The sequence below is a fragment of the Mastomys coucha genome, unplaced genomic scaffold (genome assembly GCF_008632895.1).
Source record: "Mastomys coucha isolate ucsf_1 unplaced genomic scaffold, UCSF_Mcou_1 pScaffold15, whole genome shotgun sequence".
NCBI lineage: Eukaryota > Metazoa > Chordata > Mammalia > Rodentia > Muridae > Mastomys > Mastomys coucha.
The window spans coordinates 15,513,250-15,530,106 of record NW_022196897.1 but is presented as its reverse complement, the minus strand read 5'-3'; the positions used below and the strand labels follow the sequence as shown (position 1 = coordinate 15,530,106).

General features: G+C 54.5%; 1 protein-coding gene across 3 annotated transcripts in view; it reads right to left on the bottom strand.

The window, feature by feature from the left end:
- Rxra (retinoid X receptor alpha) overlaps positions 1-16,639 on the bottom strand; it is an 86,565-nt gene extending 69,926 nt beyond the window's left edge. Inside the window, exon 1 of one of the 3 annotated variants that reach the window (XM_031369506.1) lies at positions 16,385-16,639. In XM_031369506.1, the coding sequence (XP_031225366.1) occupies positions 16,385-16,412 (28 nt within the window). In that variant the 5' untranslated portion in view covers positions 16,413-16,639. Of the gene's footprint in view, positions 1-5,171; positions 5,194-15,812; positions 16,014-16,384 lie in introns of those variants that run through there. The other 2 variants (XM_031369503.1, XM_031369505.1) reach the window with 2 other exon arrangements.
- Between the last annotated feature and the right edge of the window lie 218 nt (positions 16,640-16,857).

The following is a 16,857-nucleotide window of genomic DNA, read 5'->3' as shown; positions in this document are numbered from 1 at the left end:
GTGGGTGGCGAGTATTGAGGCAGGAAACTGAACCCCAAGAGAAAGCATGAGGCCTAGCTGGTACCAGTTCACACAGGCTATAGAAACTAAGCTACCTTCCCCCGAAAAGCCCAAGATCGACACCCTCACACAGAAAGGGATAGGAAAACTGAGGCCTGGAGAGGGGTGTGGGAGTGCACTTGTCCATATTTATGCGGCAGACTCCAGACAGGCTAGGTCCCCACTAACCCATATCTGATGAACCCATGAGGGCAGAGATGGGGCTCGGGCCACTCTATTCCCAAAGATATTGAGTCTAAATCCCCAGGGATGAGAGTAACTAGCACAAGGGCTAGGGAGGCCACCAACCAGGAAGAGAACATGAGCGAAGGCCCAGAGGTGCATTAAGTACCCTTGGCTCAGCAGCTAGACGCAACACAAAGTCAGTCCTATATCCTGCATGTCGTACATTGGCAAGGCACAGAGGCCAGAGAGCTTGAGATGCCAGATCCATCTCATCTGCTGAACATGCTCCTGACTGCTGTCTGGGGGAGGAAGCACTCTCTCCCACAGATACAAAAGTCATGTGCAGAGGAGGAAGAAACCCAGCATCGAACACCCTGGCTCAAGGCTATGCTCAGTGCAGTACTAGTGAGGATGGGTTCCAAGGCATGGGGACCCAGCTGGGGCTACAACCAGTGTGAGTCTCCACTCCCAGCCCTGGGAACCCCTGCACTCCAGGATGGCTTTAGAAGCAGCCATCCCAGATGCCCCCTCCAGAGAAACACTTCTCCCAGATCTGTACAGTGCATCCTCCTCAATCCTATCCCAGGCTACTGACCCATGGGCAACTCCTCTCCTAACCCTGGGACTAGGACTCTGCAGTTCTGAGAGGCCTTCAGCCATCACTTCCTATTTCAGGCCCAGAACCAAGAGATAAGCCCTACTTCAACAACTCTCAAAACTACTCTAGAAGTGAGATCCCTGGCCCCATACACAGAGATGAGAAAGCAAAGACTCAGAGAAAGAGTTGTGCTAGTCAGGTGCATGTGCTGCCCAAGATACATATGCTGCCTAGGGTGTCCATGCTGCTGATGGCTCCCATGAGCCCCAGGGTTGACATACCATCTAGGATATACATGCCGCCTAGGGGTAAATGTTGCCCAGCCCTGCGGCCCACTGATAGCTTACACAGCTCTGAGGCAGGAGCACCCTCATCTCCACAGGCCTGAGCCCAGGGCACCCATGGGCAGCCACATGGAAATCTGTAAGCTGATGGACCTCTCCAAGAAAGACCTATACACACACACACAGAGAGAGAGAGAGAGAGAGAGAGAGAGAGAGAGAGAGAGAGAGAGAGAGAGAGAGAGAGAGAGAGAGAGAGAGAGAGGGAGAGAGAGAGAAGAGGTTCTGTTTCCTGACCTCTAATCAAAGGATTACCTGAAAACCCCAGCACCTACACATGCAGGTTCTGCCAACACCACCACAGCCACATGCCCCATGTGGCTCACACTGAAGGGAAGCCACTACTACCACCTGTACCAGCACCAAGCCAGCCAGAGCAGGAAGGACTAGGAGGGAAGCTGGAGAACTGTTCTTACTGGCCAAATGCCCCAAACTTGATTGGGTGGCCTAGTGCACAGAGACAGTGGGTCCAGCTATCACCACCCTGGCCACAAACTAAGCAGCTTCAGAGCTCAGTGACACCTCTGTGAGCCTCCCCTTCTTCCCCCATCCCCCACCCTCCAGTGAATGGGGCAATTCTCTCCCCAGAACTCTTAAGAGGTGGGAAGGCTTAGCAGGGTAAATCGAGAGAACTTAGTGAACCCAGGTGTCCATGAAAACAGCCTTCCCCAGACCTGGGAGTCAGTGGCCTGGCTATCCCTAGCCTGAACAGAGTTCAGGATCCCATATCTGCCAGTCACCAGCGTTAAGTCCTGGCTACGCTGAAATGGCATCTGACAGATGAGAACCCTCACCCCAGGATGAGCTTTGCAGCGTACACCACTATGGACTGTACCTGGGCCGGGAAACAAACTCCACACAAGCCATAGTGCAGTGGAATACCAACCTCACTGTACCCTGCCTAGCCAGGTCTCAGCTAGACATACTGCCAACACATTTCCCAAAGACCATGCCCCACCCTGCCACGAGCGTACACCTCCAGCAAGAGCCAGAGAGGTGAGCAGAGAAACTGTGTCAGGCACTGAGGCACATGACTGCCACCACCCACCGCCCGGAATAGGAGAAGGGCAGGAGTCACCCCCGCCCCCCAAATCCCAGCACCAGGTGTACTGTTCTCATGCCACACAAACATGCATACGAGCTCCTGTCCAGAGTTTGAGGCTTGGGCCAGGAAACTGGGTGGAGATTAGAGGGTGGAGCCCATCTAACCCGGAGTTTCTGAAAGGAGCCCACGAGGAAGTAAAAATAGGAAATAAAAATAAAATTGCTCTGACCAGCCCCAGTTGTTTGTGAAGGAAACAGGGGATCTATCTCCTTGCATAGCAAGGCAGGCTGGCTCCAGTACCTCCCAGATACAAGGCATCCCCACCCCTGCTGACACCATCAGGCTAACCAGGCGCCTGGGACCCAGCAGGAAGTGGTGAAAGGGGGAGTCCTGGGGTCCTGGATTCAAATTCTTGCTTAGCAGCTAAGGAGAGGCAGCGGCGTGACTTACGGGCAAGGGAGGGTAGAGTTAGTAAGCACTGTGCCCCACCATGCTGGAGCTTCCCACAGCAGCCCTGCTCTGTTCCCCATCTGCAAACATGCCTGCTTTGCCTAAAGTGGACAGCTGAGAGAAAAGCAACAGAGAGCAGTCTTCCACGGGCAGCCTAGCCCTCGTCTCCCCCACCCGCACAGCCTGCCTGCCGCTCTCAGACCTAATTTCCTCATCACACAATGAGAGGAAGCCTTCCTTCCTTACCCTTCCCTGCTGAGCCTTGCCAGCACTCACACCAGGCTTTACACTTTACACTAACGTGTGCGCAGCTGACCCTGGCTTTAGGCCCTACTAACTTCTTTCCCCAGGGCACAGAGCTCCTTTGGACCTTCCCTGGCACATTCTCCTCTCCCCTACAGCATCAGGCACCTTCTAGGTCTATACTCAGAGACTGGTGGGGATTGCCTAGGGTGCCTCAGAAAGGACATGGAGGTGCTCAGGATGACTACTGATGCCTTATGATCTAGGCCTGGGAGTAGGAGAGTATAAAACACGACGCGTCTCCATGATTGGACACGGGTGTGCACACAAACACACAAGGACAACACATGAACCTCATGCATAAACACAGTTACACACAGATACACATACTCATGGCCATGCACACTCACATGTGGACACTACACAGTCTCACACATGGACACAGGTACGCACACAGACACACTTATGTAGGGGCACATACACAGGCAATACATGAACCTTATGCATGAACATAGGTGTGCATGACACACACAGCCATGCATGCTCACACATGGTCAACAGATTGAACTTCATGTATGACACAGGTATGCACATAGACACAAGCTTACATATGGCCATGTATACTCTCTATATAGGCAATATACAGAACCTCCCACATGAACACGAGTGTATATCCCCATAGATATATAATACATGGAAGCTCAAGCAGAGACACATGTACGCAGACATATGTACAAATGCCATGAACTCTCAGAGGTTCACAGAACTTCATACATGGACACAGACACGAGCTCACACATAGCCATGCACAGTTATATGTGGACAATACAAAGACCCACATGCATGGACATACATATAAAGACATACACACATGTTGCTATGCATGCTTACATGTGGCTAATATACAGAACTTTATAGATGTACACAAGAGTACATACAGACACACATACATAGCCATGGCACACTCATGTATGGCTAATACACAGAACTTCACATACAGACACATCATGTTCTCTCACATATGGATGATGCACAGAAACCATTAACAGACACAAGTGCATACACAGACACATTCATGACCACATATACTCAATATAGCTAATACAAAGAGCCTACACATGAATACGAGCATACACACACAGATAGCCATATATACTCATATGTGGATGGTACACAAAACCTTATATATGGACATGTGTATACACTCAGACACACACAAGGCCATGTACACTCACATTTGGTAATACACAGGACCTCACACACAGGCATGAAGCACACAAAGACACTCTCAGACCGGGACTCAGATGCACACATAGAGGGTTGAACAAAGACACAAGTGCCGTCCACACACACAGAGTTCCGCACTCACACTTTGCCTAGCACCCAGTTGCACAAACAGCAGGAGGGCCCTGTGCTCATAGCAGTTTGGGCTCTAAAAGCCCAGGGGAAAGTCTTAGGCTTTTAGCATGGCCTAGATATAGGCAGGAAGGCTAGAGGAGAGGACCACACACTACAAACCAGGTCCAGGCTTTCTGCCCAGTGGGCTGCTGTCTGTAGACCCTACAAGCTGGCCAGGAGGCTGGCAGGGCTCAGGTCCACAAGAACAGTATAACAATCGGGGGCTGAGGACAAAGGGACAAAAGGACCTTCACCCTTCTAGCTGCCCACGTCTCAAGGGCCAATCTCACATGCTGACTGCTGGTCCTGCTCGATACCCCACAGCTGACAACCCAGGTCCCTCAGTCCCAGGTTCCCACACCAAGTGAGGAGGCCGCAGCAGGAGGAGGATGGTGACAACAGTCACAGTGTTGTTCTCAGAAAGGCAGCCAGGGAAACCTGAGGGGGGTTGGGAGTGATGGCCAGCAGGCCAGCAGCCAGGAGGAGCAGAGGGGTCTGGGAGGAGATGCCATTTCAAGAGTCCTGGTGGAACCTGAGCTCCAGGAACAGAGAGGGGCCCCCAAAGATCAGCTCCCACACCACTTCACCCACAAGTCCCAGCAGGTACAGGGTCCCCTAGGATCTCCACCATGCCAGGCTGGAATCACGGCCTCGGGTAAGGACTGCACATCCCCCTCTGATAATGACTTCACAGCTTATCAGGCATGTCCAGGGCCACGTGGGCCCAGCAGCCACCCTCTCCTCTGTCCCATGAGTGACCATGTGCCCAGCTACCCAGCACAGGAGACACAATAACTAGCCACAAGCAGATAAGTTCCCAAGCCATTGTGGGCAAGGAGGCCATGTCACCAGCAAGTCAAAACCAGCTTACCAGCCACAGCTTCAAGAGCCAGATGCCCAAAGGGTGCACAACACCCACCAGTGAGTTATCCAAGGGTGGCACAGTGACCTGTCCCATGTCCTATGACCTGGGAGATATCAGCCTGGGTCAGAAGAACCAAAGGTGTCAGCTGGACTGGAGTCTGATCCATGAGCCAGAAGTGGTGTTCATGTCCTGCAGCCAGGTGCAAAGAGATTAGATCTGACATAGGATGGTCCCAAGACACTACAAAATCTTCCCTTACAAACCACAACACATCAGTCATAGGAAATCAGAATGAGCCAACCAAGTCAGATGTCTGGCTGTAGCTGGACCCCCAAACAACTGCCCAGAGAAGTCTCATAAATAACACTGGCCAGGCCAGCCAGGGAAGCTGCCAATGCCTACAGCTCTGCCTCCCAGACCAGAGTAGCATCATGGACACACATGAGGCAGGGGACAGGCCAGCCCTCCCCACATGGGTCATCAGAGGAAGGAAGAACACACAGTTAAAGAGGACATCCTGAGTCACAAAGCTGTCTGTAGGCCACATCATCACGTGCATGCCCCATCCGGGTCAGTCAAACTTCTCTTGCAGTCCAAAAACCACAGGCAGTGTTGTTGAGGGTCCAGGCACCCCTCAACACCAAGACAAATCCAGAATCACATCTCCTTTTAGTCATGCCAGACCTGGGGTGGGGGGGAGCACCCTTCTAGAGATGGCTTAGCCTTGTGCTATACACAGCTACCAAGACAAGAGTCCACGATGGCCAAAAGGCAGTGTAAGTCTAGGATACAGATGGAATGGAGGCCACCCAAAACCTGACTACAGGATCTTTAGGATCCTGTAGACAGCTGGGAGGGACCTCAGCCCTCCTCAGCCCTACCCCAGGCCTCCCCTACTTCTTACCTACTAACCATCTCTCATTTGCTACTACCTGCCTTGACAGTTGCCCCTTGTACAGAAGCGGAGTCTTTACCACACATCACTCTCCCAGGCTCTACCTCTTAAGAGACTCAGAGCATTCAGATCCCAGTGTCCTCTGTCCTGCTCTCCAGCCCTCTGTCCTCAGTCACTCAGACCGGACCCCACACTCTCCCTGGCCAACACTCCTAGACATGTCTGTAACCACACTGATCTCTCTAAAGCTCCTCCTGAGCACATGTTCTCCTGCTCTGCATCACTATATCCTGCTGGAATCCCAGGCTGCCATGTGCCAGTTCCTACATGTCTCCCTATACATGTCTCCCTATACCCTGGCAGCTAGAGGGAGGCTTTGCCTGTGCACACCATAGAGGTCCTCGATGGCTGGGTACTAATGACTCTCCCTCAGCTCCCTAGCCCCTGGCAAGATTGCCACTCAGCAGGCCAAGCTACAAGAAAGCAGCCCATCTAACTTCTCTTTGGGACTGAAGTTCTGATACTGCTCCCACTGGTGCTGTGGTCAGGAACACAACTGCTGGAGGCCAGAGCCAAGGGACACCCAGAAGCTGATCACCACAGGGGAAAAGCAAGCTGCTGTCAGACTCAGGAATGGCAACAAAACAGCCTGCCCAGAAGCCAGGGAAGACACCATACTAATCCTGGGGTAGGGGCTCTGCAGAGGGCATTACATCGTTCCATAAACACCCCACAGTGTCTGTGGCACAGAGCACTGCAGATTCTGCAGCAAACAGCCTAGGAGCCACCTGCCCTGAAGGACAGGACATGCAGAGACAGCCTACCCAGAAAGACTCAGGACTGAGCCCAATTCTACCATGAACTGCCAAGGATCCTGGAGGGCACCACGAGCATATCCTCCCCACCTCTGCCAAACCGGTGTCTATCCTTCCTGCCTACCACCAAAAAAACCAACTGAGGAATAGAGTTCCACACCCTGATTCAGAAAGTCCATGCGGCAGAGAGCAAGGGATAGCAGCCCCTGAGAAGCCACAGCGCCTAGAGACTACCATCACCCAGCCTTTCTAGGCCAGGTCCCCACGGCATGTCCAGAAATCATGCCCAGGGAGCCCAAGAGGGAAGGAAGCTCTGCTCCAGGTACAATGACTAAGTCCCCACTTCCCAACCCTCCTCAACCTTGATCCTGGGCAGAAAGTCCAGAGCAGGATGGGTGGGGGTGGCTCTGCCACCTCCCCTGGACTCTGGTCCCAATCAGAGCTGTCCTCCAACCAGCAAGGAGGAACAGGGCCAATACTTCTTGTAGTCTCCCGGATAGATGACACCAAAAACACCCATGGAAACAGAAATGGGGATGAACCAGAGATGTGGAAATTGGCTGGCTGTAGGGGCAACCCTACTGTTCCTTCCAGAATGGGCCTGAACCCCAAAGTTAGCACCCTCCAGTGAGCAATGACCTACAGTGAGCCAGCAGGCTCATATTCCATACCCAGGAAGTCTTGCGAACCAGGAGAGGGGACGGTCATTAGGGGAACAGCTCAGAGGGTCTTATAGCCAACACATCCCCACCAGGCTCCACCTCAGCTCCATATAGAGTTAATCATTCCTACATGAGCCAATCTCACACACACACACACACACACACACACACACACACCACTCACGTGGTTTCCACAGCACACACCTGTGACTCAGGTAGTGAGAGGCATGAGAGGCAGGCCAGAGAAGCCTGGCTAGGCAGATAGATCCTTCTGGAGCCCTTGAGGGCAAGACCTATACTCATGCCCACCCAGGCAACTCATCACTAGACCCTCAGCTGCAGGAGCACATAACTCCCTGGAAAAGGTCTGCTTTAATTTCACAGCAGGTCTAGCAAACTTGTGAATTGTGATTCAAAACCTAACTGCAAGACCTCCACCAAATGCCCTGATTTCCCAGGCATCTTATAGGTGAAGCAACAGAAGAAGGCTAAGGAGATGATTTTGCCAGTGGCAGTCCACACTACACTAGACTGAGAGATAGCACCCGTTCATCACACAGGGCAGTCTAGTCACCATGAAGTATTAAAGATGAAGAAGCTGGGCAGGAGAGAAGAGGCTACAGAGACACCTGACCCCAAGTGTAGGGCTTACTGAGATGAACATGGAGCAATGGAGAGCCATGGAAAGGTCTAGGTAGGGAGGTCAGAGCCCCAGGGCAGAAAGCTGATCCCAACTTAGACAGACAAGGGGTTGACCCACGCATCTCTAGGCCTCATGCCCCTGCCCTTCACCACCTCTTTCTTAAGAGTCACAATATCCGCAATACATGCTCCTTACCCTCAAAGTGTCTTCTCTAATGTCTCCAGTTCAAATCCAGAGCTATGTCCAGCCCCATCACCAATGGCTAGCTAAGTGCCCATGACTTCCTGGGTCTTGGCGACATCTCAATCAGATTCTTGTCCCCCCTCAGCTAGAAGAGGAAACACAGTAATTCCTGAGGAGCTGGTCCCCAGCCATGGTTCGTGACTGAATGGCCACCAATCCAGAAGAACAAAGCCAAGGTACCAGGAGGGAAAGGCAGAGAGGCCTCCAGCTCCCAGAAGTCCTAGGGAGACCCAGGCCCAGAGAGGGGGTTGGGGGACACATAGACAGCTGGGCAAAGAGTGCCATGGCAGGGCAGAATCAGGAGCTCAGGGAGAGGTCCCCCAAATCAAGAGCAGTTGCAACATCTCTAAAAGGCCATTCCGTATAGCTACATGACAAGAGGGCATGCAACAGACCCAGGAGTCTGAAAGAAGGGACCCACACCCCTGAAGGAGGCCTTCAGTGCAAGCTCTACCTGGTCCTCACCTCATGGCCCACCCATGGGGGTGCTGAGCTGAAGGAATGACTTCTGGTTTTGCTGACACATGCTGCACGGTGCCCAGTGCTGTTGGGGGAGCAAGCATCTGGACACCAAACCTTGACTTTCCAAAGAATGAAGTTGCATGGCCCTGTCAGCCCCTCTCCAGACAGAGCACTAGGCATCTTCCAGCCCCAGCAAAGCCAGAGGTCGATTCCATCAGCTCAAGCTGGGCAAAGTTTCAGAAAGAGATTAAAGCTGGCCACTCACAAGCCTCAAGAGCTAAGCACACCATTCAGCCAAAGGCCTGGAATCCCATCCCACAGCCCCTGTAGAGGAGCAGGACAGCAGGCAGAAGCAACTGGGTTGAAGACAAAACTGAAACCCAGGCAGCCTGATGCTACCCTTCGCATGACCTAGGGCAAAAACATAGAGGGCAGTCAGTAGCCAGTGTGGGAAAACAGCTAGCCAGCAGACCATGGGAGGGGTGGCCACCCTGAGGCCCAGGTAAGCCGCCTAGAACTTCACTGCAGAGGGCCTGGACAAACGAAGCACCTTCTGAGCCTGTAAGCAGCTACTCTAGCCACCTGGACTGTCACCGCATGACCTCTGCCCGGGGCCAGCACGGACACTTAAGCTAAATTGGTCAATTATGGGATACTTAGATCCCTCACGGGGCTTCCCAACCTCCCTGCACTCTGGGCTGCAGCACCAGGAAGCCAGTTGAATCAGTAACCTCATTACAGACAGCGCACACCCAGTGGCTTTGAACTCCACAAGGCTTATCCACAGGCACTGCAGGATTTACACACACACACACACACACACACACACACACATACACGCACACGGGGCCTAGCCCAGACCTAGCCTACCATGTTCCACAATCCCCTCCGGTTCAGGATTCTATAGCCTCTGCTGACAGCCATCAGCACCAGCCCTGGGCTCCAGGATGCTGTCTGGGAAAGTTAAATCTGTTCTCCATGGAAGATAAGACATTGAGCCTATAGCTCTTGAGTCCCTAGCCCATCTGAGAGAATTTGCCTCTGGAACAGGGCATCATGAAGGACAGACTTGAACTTGAGAAAGGAAGACCCTTAGCTCCACACATCTAGAGCCTCAGTGTCCCAATGTCAAGCCCAGAAACCTTTTCTTCACCTTCAGGGTCTCTACTCTGATCCCACAGTAGAGGCTCCCACAAGGCCAATCTGGTCCCTATAGCACCATCCGATACACTGGGCCTGTCTGTCCTCCCAGACCAGGGCATAAATTTATGACCACCAAACTGTTCCTTCTCCTTTCTGGGATCACAAGCCCCAGGCTTGGGATGTATCAGGCAGGGTGTTAAGGAGCTTCCCCAGGAATAGGCCAAAGGCATAAGTGCAAAAAAGTAAACTACAAGAAACAGGAAGAAACCAATCCTCTCCTCCAAAGCAGTGCCACTAACCAGGAAAGGAGGAGACTCTACAGGCCAGGCCAGGTCAGCCTAGGCCTCCAGTGTCTGTGGGAACCCCCTCCCCAGCCTAAAGACTTCAAGGATGGGCCCAACCCGGGGCTCCATAGCCAGCAGGAGACACTTCCCCCCTTAGCCCCGTGCACTGCCTCTAACCCACCTCTGCATACTCAGGGGGCCTGAGACAGCTCCACCTAGCACTCTCATCCAGGCCTGCCTTATGGCCTCTGGTCTGGCTATGCTTGAAATGCATACCCTCCTCTGCCAACCTCACCATGGGCTTGAGGGACAAGGAGGCTGTGCCAAGCAGGTGCACTCTAATTACATGAGGATGGAGGCCACCAGCAGGCCTGGAGTCCCCTTAGGAAGAACTCAGCACAATGCTGCTAGATTCCCAAAGGCCAGGCCACAGTTCACTTGTGTGCATGCATACACATGCAACATGTTCTAGACAGGGACTGCAGATATAACCAAATCTGTGCCCTGCCCAGGGGACTCTGTAGGGCTGCCTTCCTCAGGTCCCCTGCCACAGGCCCCCTATGGATCTTATTACCAGACAGCTTGGCCCTGGCAGAGTGAGACAGAGTAAGCCACTGGGTCTTCAGGTAGAAAGTACCACTTGTTATCCCCCTCCCCCAACCTTCCATAGCCCAGTGGAGTTTGTAAAACTTGTGTTTTCCCAGCATCCCAAAAAGCTCTCAGCTTGACAATCAAGGAGTCTCCACTCTCCAGTGACTCTTAGGAAGGAGGGCAAGTCTCCCAAGGACAAGGGTCCGGAGCCTTCATAATGAGACCTCAGATCTGCCCATCAAAAGGCAAAACAGCTACTCAGACTAAGAGTGGAAGCAGCTTGGGGCTCCTGGGCATGGAGCTCCTTGGACCGGTCATGGGCCCCACTCTTGGAGGCAGCTTCTTGAGGTGCTGACAGAACAGAACCTAAGCAAGTTCAAGAACAAGTTTTGGCCCAGCTGAAGATCAGGGCTGGGCCTGTCTGGGAAATCAATTTGCAGAGCAGAGAACCACACAAAGACATGATACTGAAGTGCCAAGGCAAACAGACCCTACCACAGGGCTTCCCATCACTAATCAAGGCTGCCCCTGGGTCAGCCATGAGGTCCTGAATTAAGTGCCAGCACACAGCAGGCACCCAATGGATAAATATCAGCACCCTCTCCAGGTGGGCAGGTCCTGAACAGGTCAGGAGAGATAGAAAAGAACAGCAACTAGACTCACGGATCCACATGGAGTTTAGGAAGCCTTGGGAAGCCCACAGCACTAGGCTGCTGTCTCATGGTGGGGTGGAAGGCAGCACCAGGTAAGTGTTGGGAGGGGGGGGTTGGTACGTGTCTGTGCACACCCAGGCCGCTCCCCACACATCCTGGGCCAATTTTATTTAGCTGCTTTCTGCTCCGTTTCACGCTCATTCAGCTGCTGAGCTAGACAATTGCTTTGTAACTCTAGGGTGCAATTTCCCTGTCTGTGAGGCGCTGGGGCACGACTGCTCAGAACATCTCGCACCAGGCTCGGGTGGGTGTGCTCACACGAAGTCCTTCACTCCACCAGACTCACTGAGCCTTGGGGAGAGTCATACCGCAGCTGGGGTCTGTCCAGGGAGCCCAGCAGGGGAGAGGAAACCTAGGCAGGGACACCGGGCCAACTGGTTGCAGCTGTGTTGTCTTGATGCCTAAGTTTCACCTCTGTTCCCATACCTAATGGCATTGGAGATTCTCAGGGTGGTTTTGGCTCAACACTGGTGACCCACCCCTATCCTGAGGCAGAGGCCCAGAGAGGACCTGGATATGGGCCTCACCTTGGGAAAGAGGGAGTCACACCCCACAAAAAGAGCTCTATGAACCAACCAGCCTAGGACGAAACAGGCTACATGGCTAACAGCCTTTAAAAACAAGGGGTGCGTCCATTTTACAGATGCAGATGGCTGATATCAATTGTCCAGCTGCATCTGTCCTGCAGGGTCCTCTGTGGCTGTGAGGGAGAATATGGACGTAGAAGACAGTCCGAATAAAAAGAAGGAACAGGGAAGGAAAGATTATACTTTATACCCAGGACAGGATGCAGGCCATGGGCAGGCAAAGAGTCCATCTCCCCAGCACTGAAACAGCCTGTTTTAAAAGCATGGGAGCTGATGGGGTGGCTTAGTGGGTACGGTACTTGCTATCAAGGACTAAGTTTGATCCCTAATACATGGTAGTGTAAAGAAAGAAGCAGCTCCCAAAAGCTGTCCGCTAGCCTCCATCCAAATGCTGTGACACATGTGCCTGCATGTACACGTACACACACACACACACACACACACACACACACACGTAATTTGGGTTTTTTTTATTATTATTATTATTACATAGACACACCAGAAGAGGGAGTCAGATCTCATTACGGGTGGTTGTGAGCCACCATGTGGTTGCTGGGATTTGAACTCAGGACCTTTGGGAGAGCAGTCAGTGCTCTTACCCACTGAGCCATCTCACCAGCCCCGTAATTTGTTTTTAAATAGCATTGGTATAAAGGTTTGGAAGGTGACCCACTCCCAACCACAATACAGATGCCTGTACTCTTGAGAACCAGGACTCCTGCCTTCATCCTTGGCCCGGCTAATAGTGGCTCCCATGAAAATCCAGCAGCCAATCTGATACCTCAAGGCCCTAACAGCCCACAAGCTTTAGGCCTAAGGAGCAGGGAAGGAAGGCTCGTCCTGGCCCTAGGCCATCTGCAAGGTTCCAGGCCTACATCTTAAGACAGCTGAGCAAGGTCTACCATTCTCTGCAGACCCTGGCCTGAACATGCATATAGCAAGACCCCATTCCACTAGAAATAGGAAGCTCCAAGCTGCCTCACTGACTTGCGGGCCCAAGACCGTCTCATACCACCTTTTATACAGTTTGATTCTGTCCACACATGTGTATACCAGAGTTCCTTTGGTATGCTCAGCCTGCCCTTAGGTGGAGAGACATAGTCCACAGAGTGACAACCCCTCTGGAATACTCCCTGTCCTAGAGGGAAGGCATGTGGATGGGGTAGGGATCCCCACTCTTACACTCAGCTTCCAGAACACTTACAGCATGGACAATGTGAGGAGGCACTAGCAAGGAAAGGGGGGGGGGGCTGCCTGAGGACGTGCACCTAGCCCCAGCCCTGAAGGACATGCACAGCTGGAAGAGCCACCCAGGCCCTAGCAGACCTGGGAGCCAGCCCACTGCAACTGCCCCATGTGATCAAGCTGCAGGCTCAACTCTGCACCTCACACACCCCACAGACTGAGCAGTGCAGACCTGGGCTGCGTGTAGAGCTCCCCACTCTCAGTGATTCCTTCCTGTGGGCCTAGCTCTCTGAGCCCGCATCTGAGACAAATGCTTATGCCCAGAACAATAGTCAGTGCGAGCCCAAAGAAGAATACAGCCAGGCAAGGAAGGCCACCACCACAGTCAGACCACCATCAGGGGGTCATTTTTTTCTCACTCTAACACTCCCTCAGTCAACAACAGAGTCTCCTCCAGAGTTTCCCAAAAGAAATGCCCAAACCAGTAGGCAGCCAGGGGCCTAAACATGAACTGCCTCGTCAGGCCCAAGCTGGACTCCAAGCCCAGCCTCCTGAGAGTCATGTGACCCTGTTATTTCGGGACTCCCGGAATGTGCTCTATTTTGGGTCACAAGGGCTCTGATGTTTCTAAAAGCCCCCTCAGGCAGGCCCCAAGCTCACCAGGTCCCCAAGTACCACACAAGAGGGTGGTTAGAGGTCTAGAGCCCTGCTTCTGGAAACCTGTTACCCTCACAAGCAAATGGGCCACGAACAGCTGAGAGGGTCAGTGCAGGCTTGAGATCTTTGGACTCTGCAGGCTCAGCTTTCCAGTCCCACCATCCAGCCCTTACCCCAACTCCCCAACTGGTATGGAGGAAGACCAGCCCTGGACAGCAGAGCCAGGAAACAGGGGCTGCCTGGGGCAAACTCCCCAACCTCCCTTTCTTCCCAGATCTGTCCCATGTAGAGCAGCTCAGTTGGCAGAAGCTTGGAGGCTACCCGGACCACCAAATGCACACAGTGCATACTGGATCTCAGTCTCGGACCCCAAAAGTGGCAAGGTAGTGAAAAGGGGATGGTCAAACTTGCCTAGACACTTCAAGTCAGACCCAGGTTCCATCAGTGGAGACCCTGGATGAGCCAGCTCCTCTGACACTCAGCCCCCAGGAGGGATTAGGCTGTGTTGACAAAAGGGCTTAGGCAAGTAGCAGCTTAAATGGACCTTCAACTGCACTGGACTTCAGAGCTGGTCACAAGCTTAGTAAAAAATAAAACGTAATCAGAGCCCGGGACTCAGCCCTCAACCCTGGGGCATGGGCTGCCTGGGAGGCCACAAGCTGGTCCTGAGAGCCACCACTCTGTGAAGCCAAGACAACAGTTCCGAGACACAGCTCCTCCTCATGGAGCCGCCCTGCAACCTCATTCCCAGTTCTGTATGTGTCAACTTTGAGAATGGGCTCTGTCTCTCCTGGAGTGTTGTTCCCATCTCAAGACCTAGCCAAAGAAGTGCCAGGCCCTAGCCGCCGTGTCCCAGGCCAGAGATTGAGCAAAGCCTTCCTGTCTGAAGGACCCAACTCTGTGTGCACATCAAGGCTTGAGTGGAGAAAGAGATGTCTCAGGAGCCCCCACCCCAGCCCCACACCAGGCCCCACAGCAACAAGCCACAGTAACAAAGCTTTCTTGTCGGCCGACTTTGGCAGGGGGTTCCAATGCCAAATCCAGCATTTGTAGCCTCTAAGTAAGGCCTTTCTCAGTCAGTTTTTCAACTGCAACATGGACAAGAGTTTACAGCCTGGGACCCCCCAAGTTCAGGTGTGCCTCCACCATCTCTATCACTACTCATCAGGATGAGGAGTCTGAAGCTTTGACCGACTTGTAACACTACCCCTGTCACTTTGCAGCAGACCTGTCTGTGAGAAGGCTGAGGGTTAAAGAGGTGCCACCTCCCAAATCACCAAAAGTCCTGGCAGCCATGCTGGGTACTGATCACCCGTCAGGATAGCCAAAATGCACCCCAAACCTCTTAGGGGTGGGCAAAGAAGCAACGATCACCTCATCATGGAGCTTCGTCCATAATCAGCTGTCCTGATTTCCATTCAGCACAAATTCTTCACCAGCCTGACTGCCTGGCTGCTGTCCTCACCACCAAATTAATATCTTTCCCGGAACTCATTTATAAAGTCTCCCTACCCCGCTTCCCTCTGGCTCCCAAACCCCATGGAGAGCAATGAGTGGAGGGGCTCTGACCCTGCTTGGTTCTACTCCTAGAGTTGGCAGGCTGTTTGGGGCTGGGTGCTGCTGGCAGGAGGGTTGCAGGACAAGAAAACGATCCTTCTGCCCAAGGATGGGCTATCTCCTCCTAAATACTGAGAACAACTAGGGGTGCCAGAGCGTGGGGCCCCAGTTCTGGGTTTAATCAGAGACCTCCTGAGTGACCGTGCCCACCTAGGTTTGGTCTGCTGTCGGGGAACGGCAAGATCGCAGACTCCGTCCTGGGCAAAGAGACAGCCAGGGGCCATCGGCCTTCTCCAAACCACAGCCCGACGAGCCGGGAAGAGCAGTGGCCTCCCGGAGCCCAGCGCGTCGTCCCCATCCCAATGCCAGGGAGGCCCGGAGCCCTCCAGCAAGCGCAGAAGTTGCTCCTCCGGCGTGGCCCGGTTCCCGGGCAGCTAGAACTGGGCGCCCCGGGGATCCGCGGAAGCGCGAGGCGCAGCGTGAGGGACCCTCACCACGTCCCGAGCGAACCTGCGCTCGCGCCAGCCCCGCCACCCACTCCCGCTCCTCGGCAAGTCAGAGGCCCGGCGTCCTCGCCCTCTCCCGCCGCGCGCCCGGGCCCGGGAAAAGTTGCCCTGTGCCCACTCGCCTCCCCGGGCCCGGCGCGCTAACTCTCGGTACCGCCACGGCTCGGGGCCAATGGGCCCGGCCGGACCCCCCGCGCGCGCTGCGCACGCGCCCCCGCCCCCGCCTCGCCGGCCCCGACCCCCTCCCTCGCCCGCGCCGCCGCGGCCGGCACTCACCGAGCGGCAGGAAATGTTTGGTGTCCATGTCTGCAACTAACTCATGCCCAGCCGGCGGCGGAGCAGCGGGGCAGCAGCGCGGCGGCCCCCGGCGCGGCCCGCCCGGAGCCCGGGCGGCGGGGAGCCGGCGGCGGCGGCTGCGGCGGCGGCGCGCGGAGGCCGCGGCGCGGCGAGTTGTTGCAAAAGTCGCCCAACAATGTAAACTACTTGTGCCTGCGCGCGCCCCGCGCGCGCACCCGCCGCCCGCGCCTCCGCCGCGCGCCCGCGACCCGCTCCGGCCCGGCCTGCAGCGGGGGGAGCGGCGGGGGGCCCGCGACGGGCGCGGACTCGGCGCAGCGCCGCCGTCGCCACTCGCCCCGCCCGCAACCGGTGCGCGCCCCGCCCGCCGCCGCCGCCGCCGCCGCCGCCACCTCGGCCACCCGGCGCTCGCAGCCCGGCCCCGAGTTGTGAGCGCCCTGCAAACTTGCAAGTTT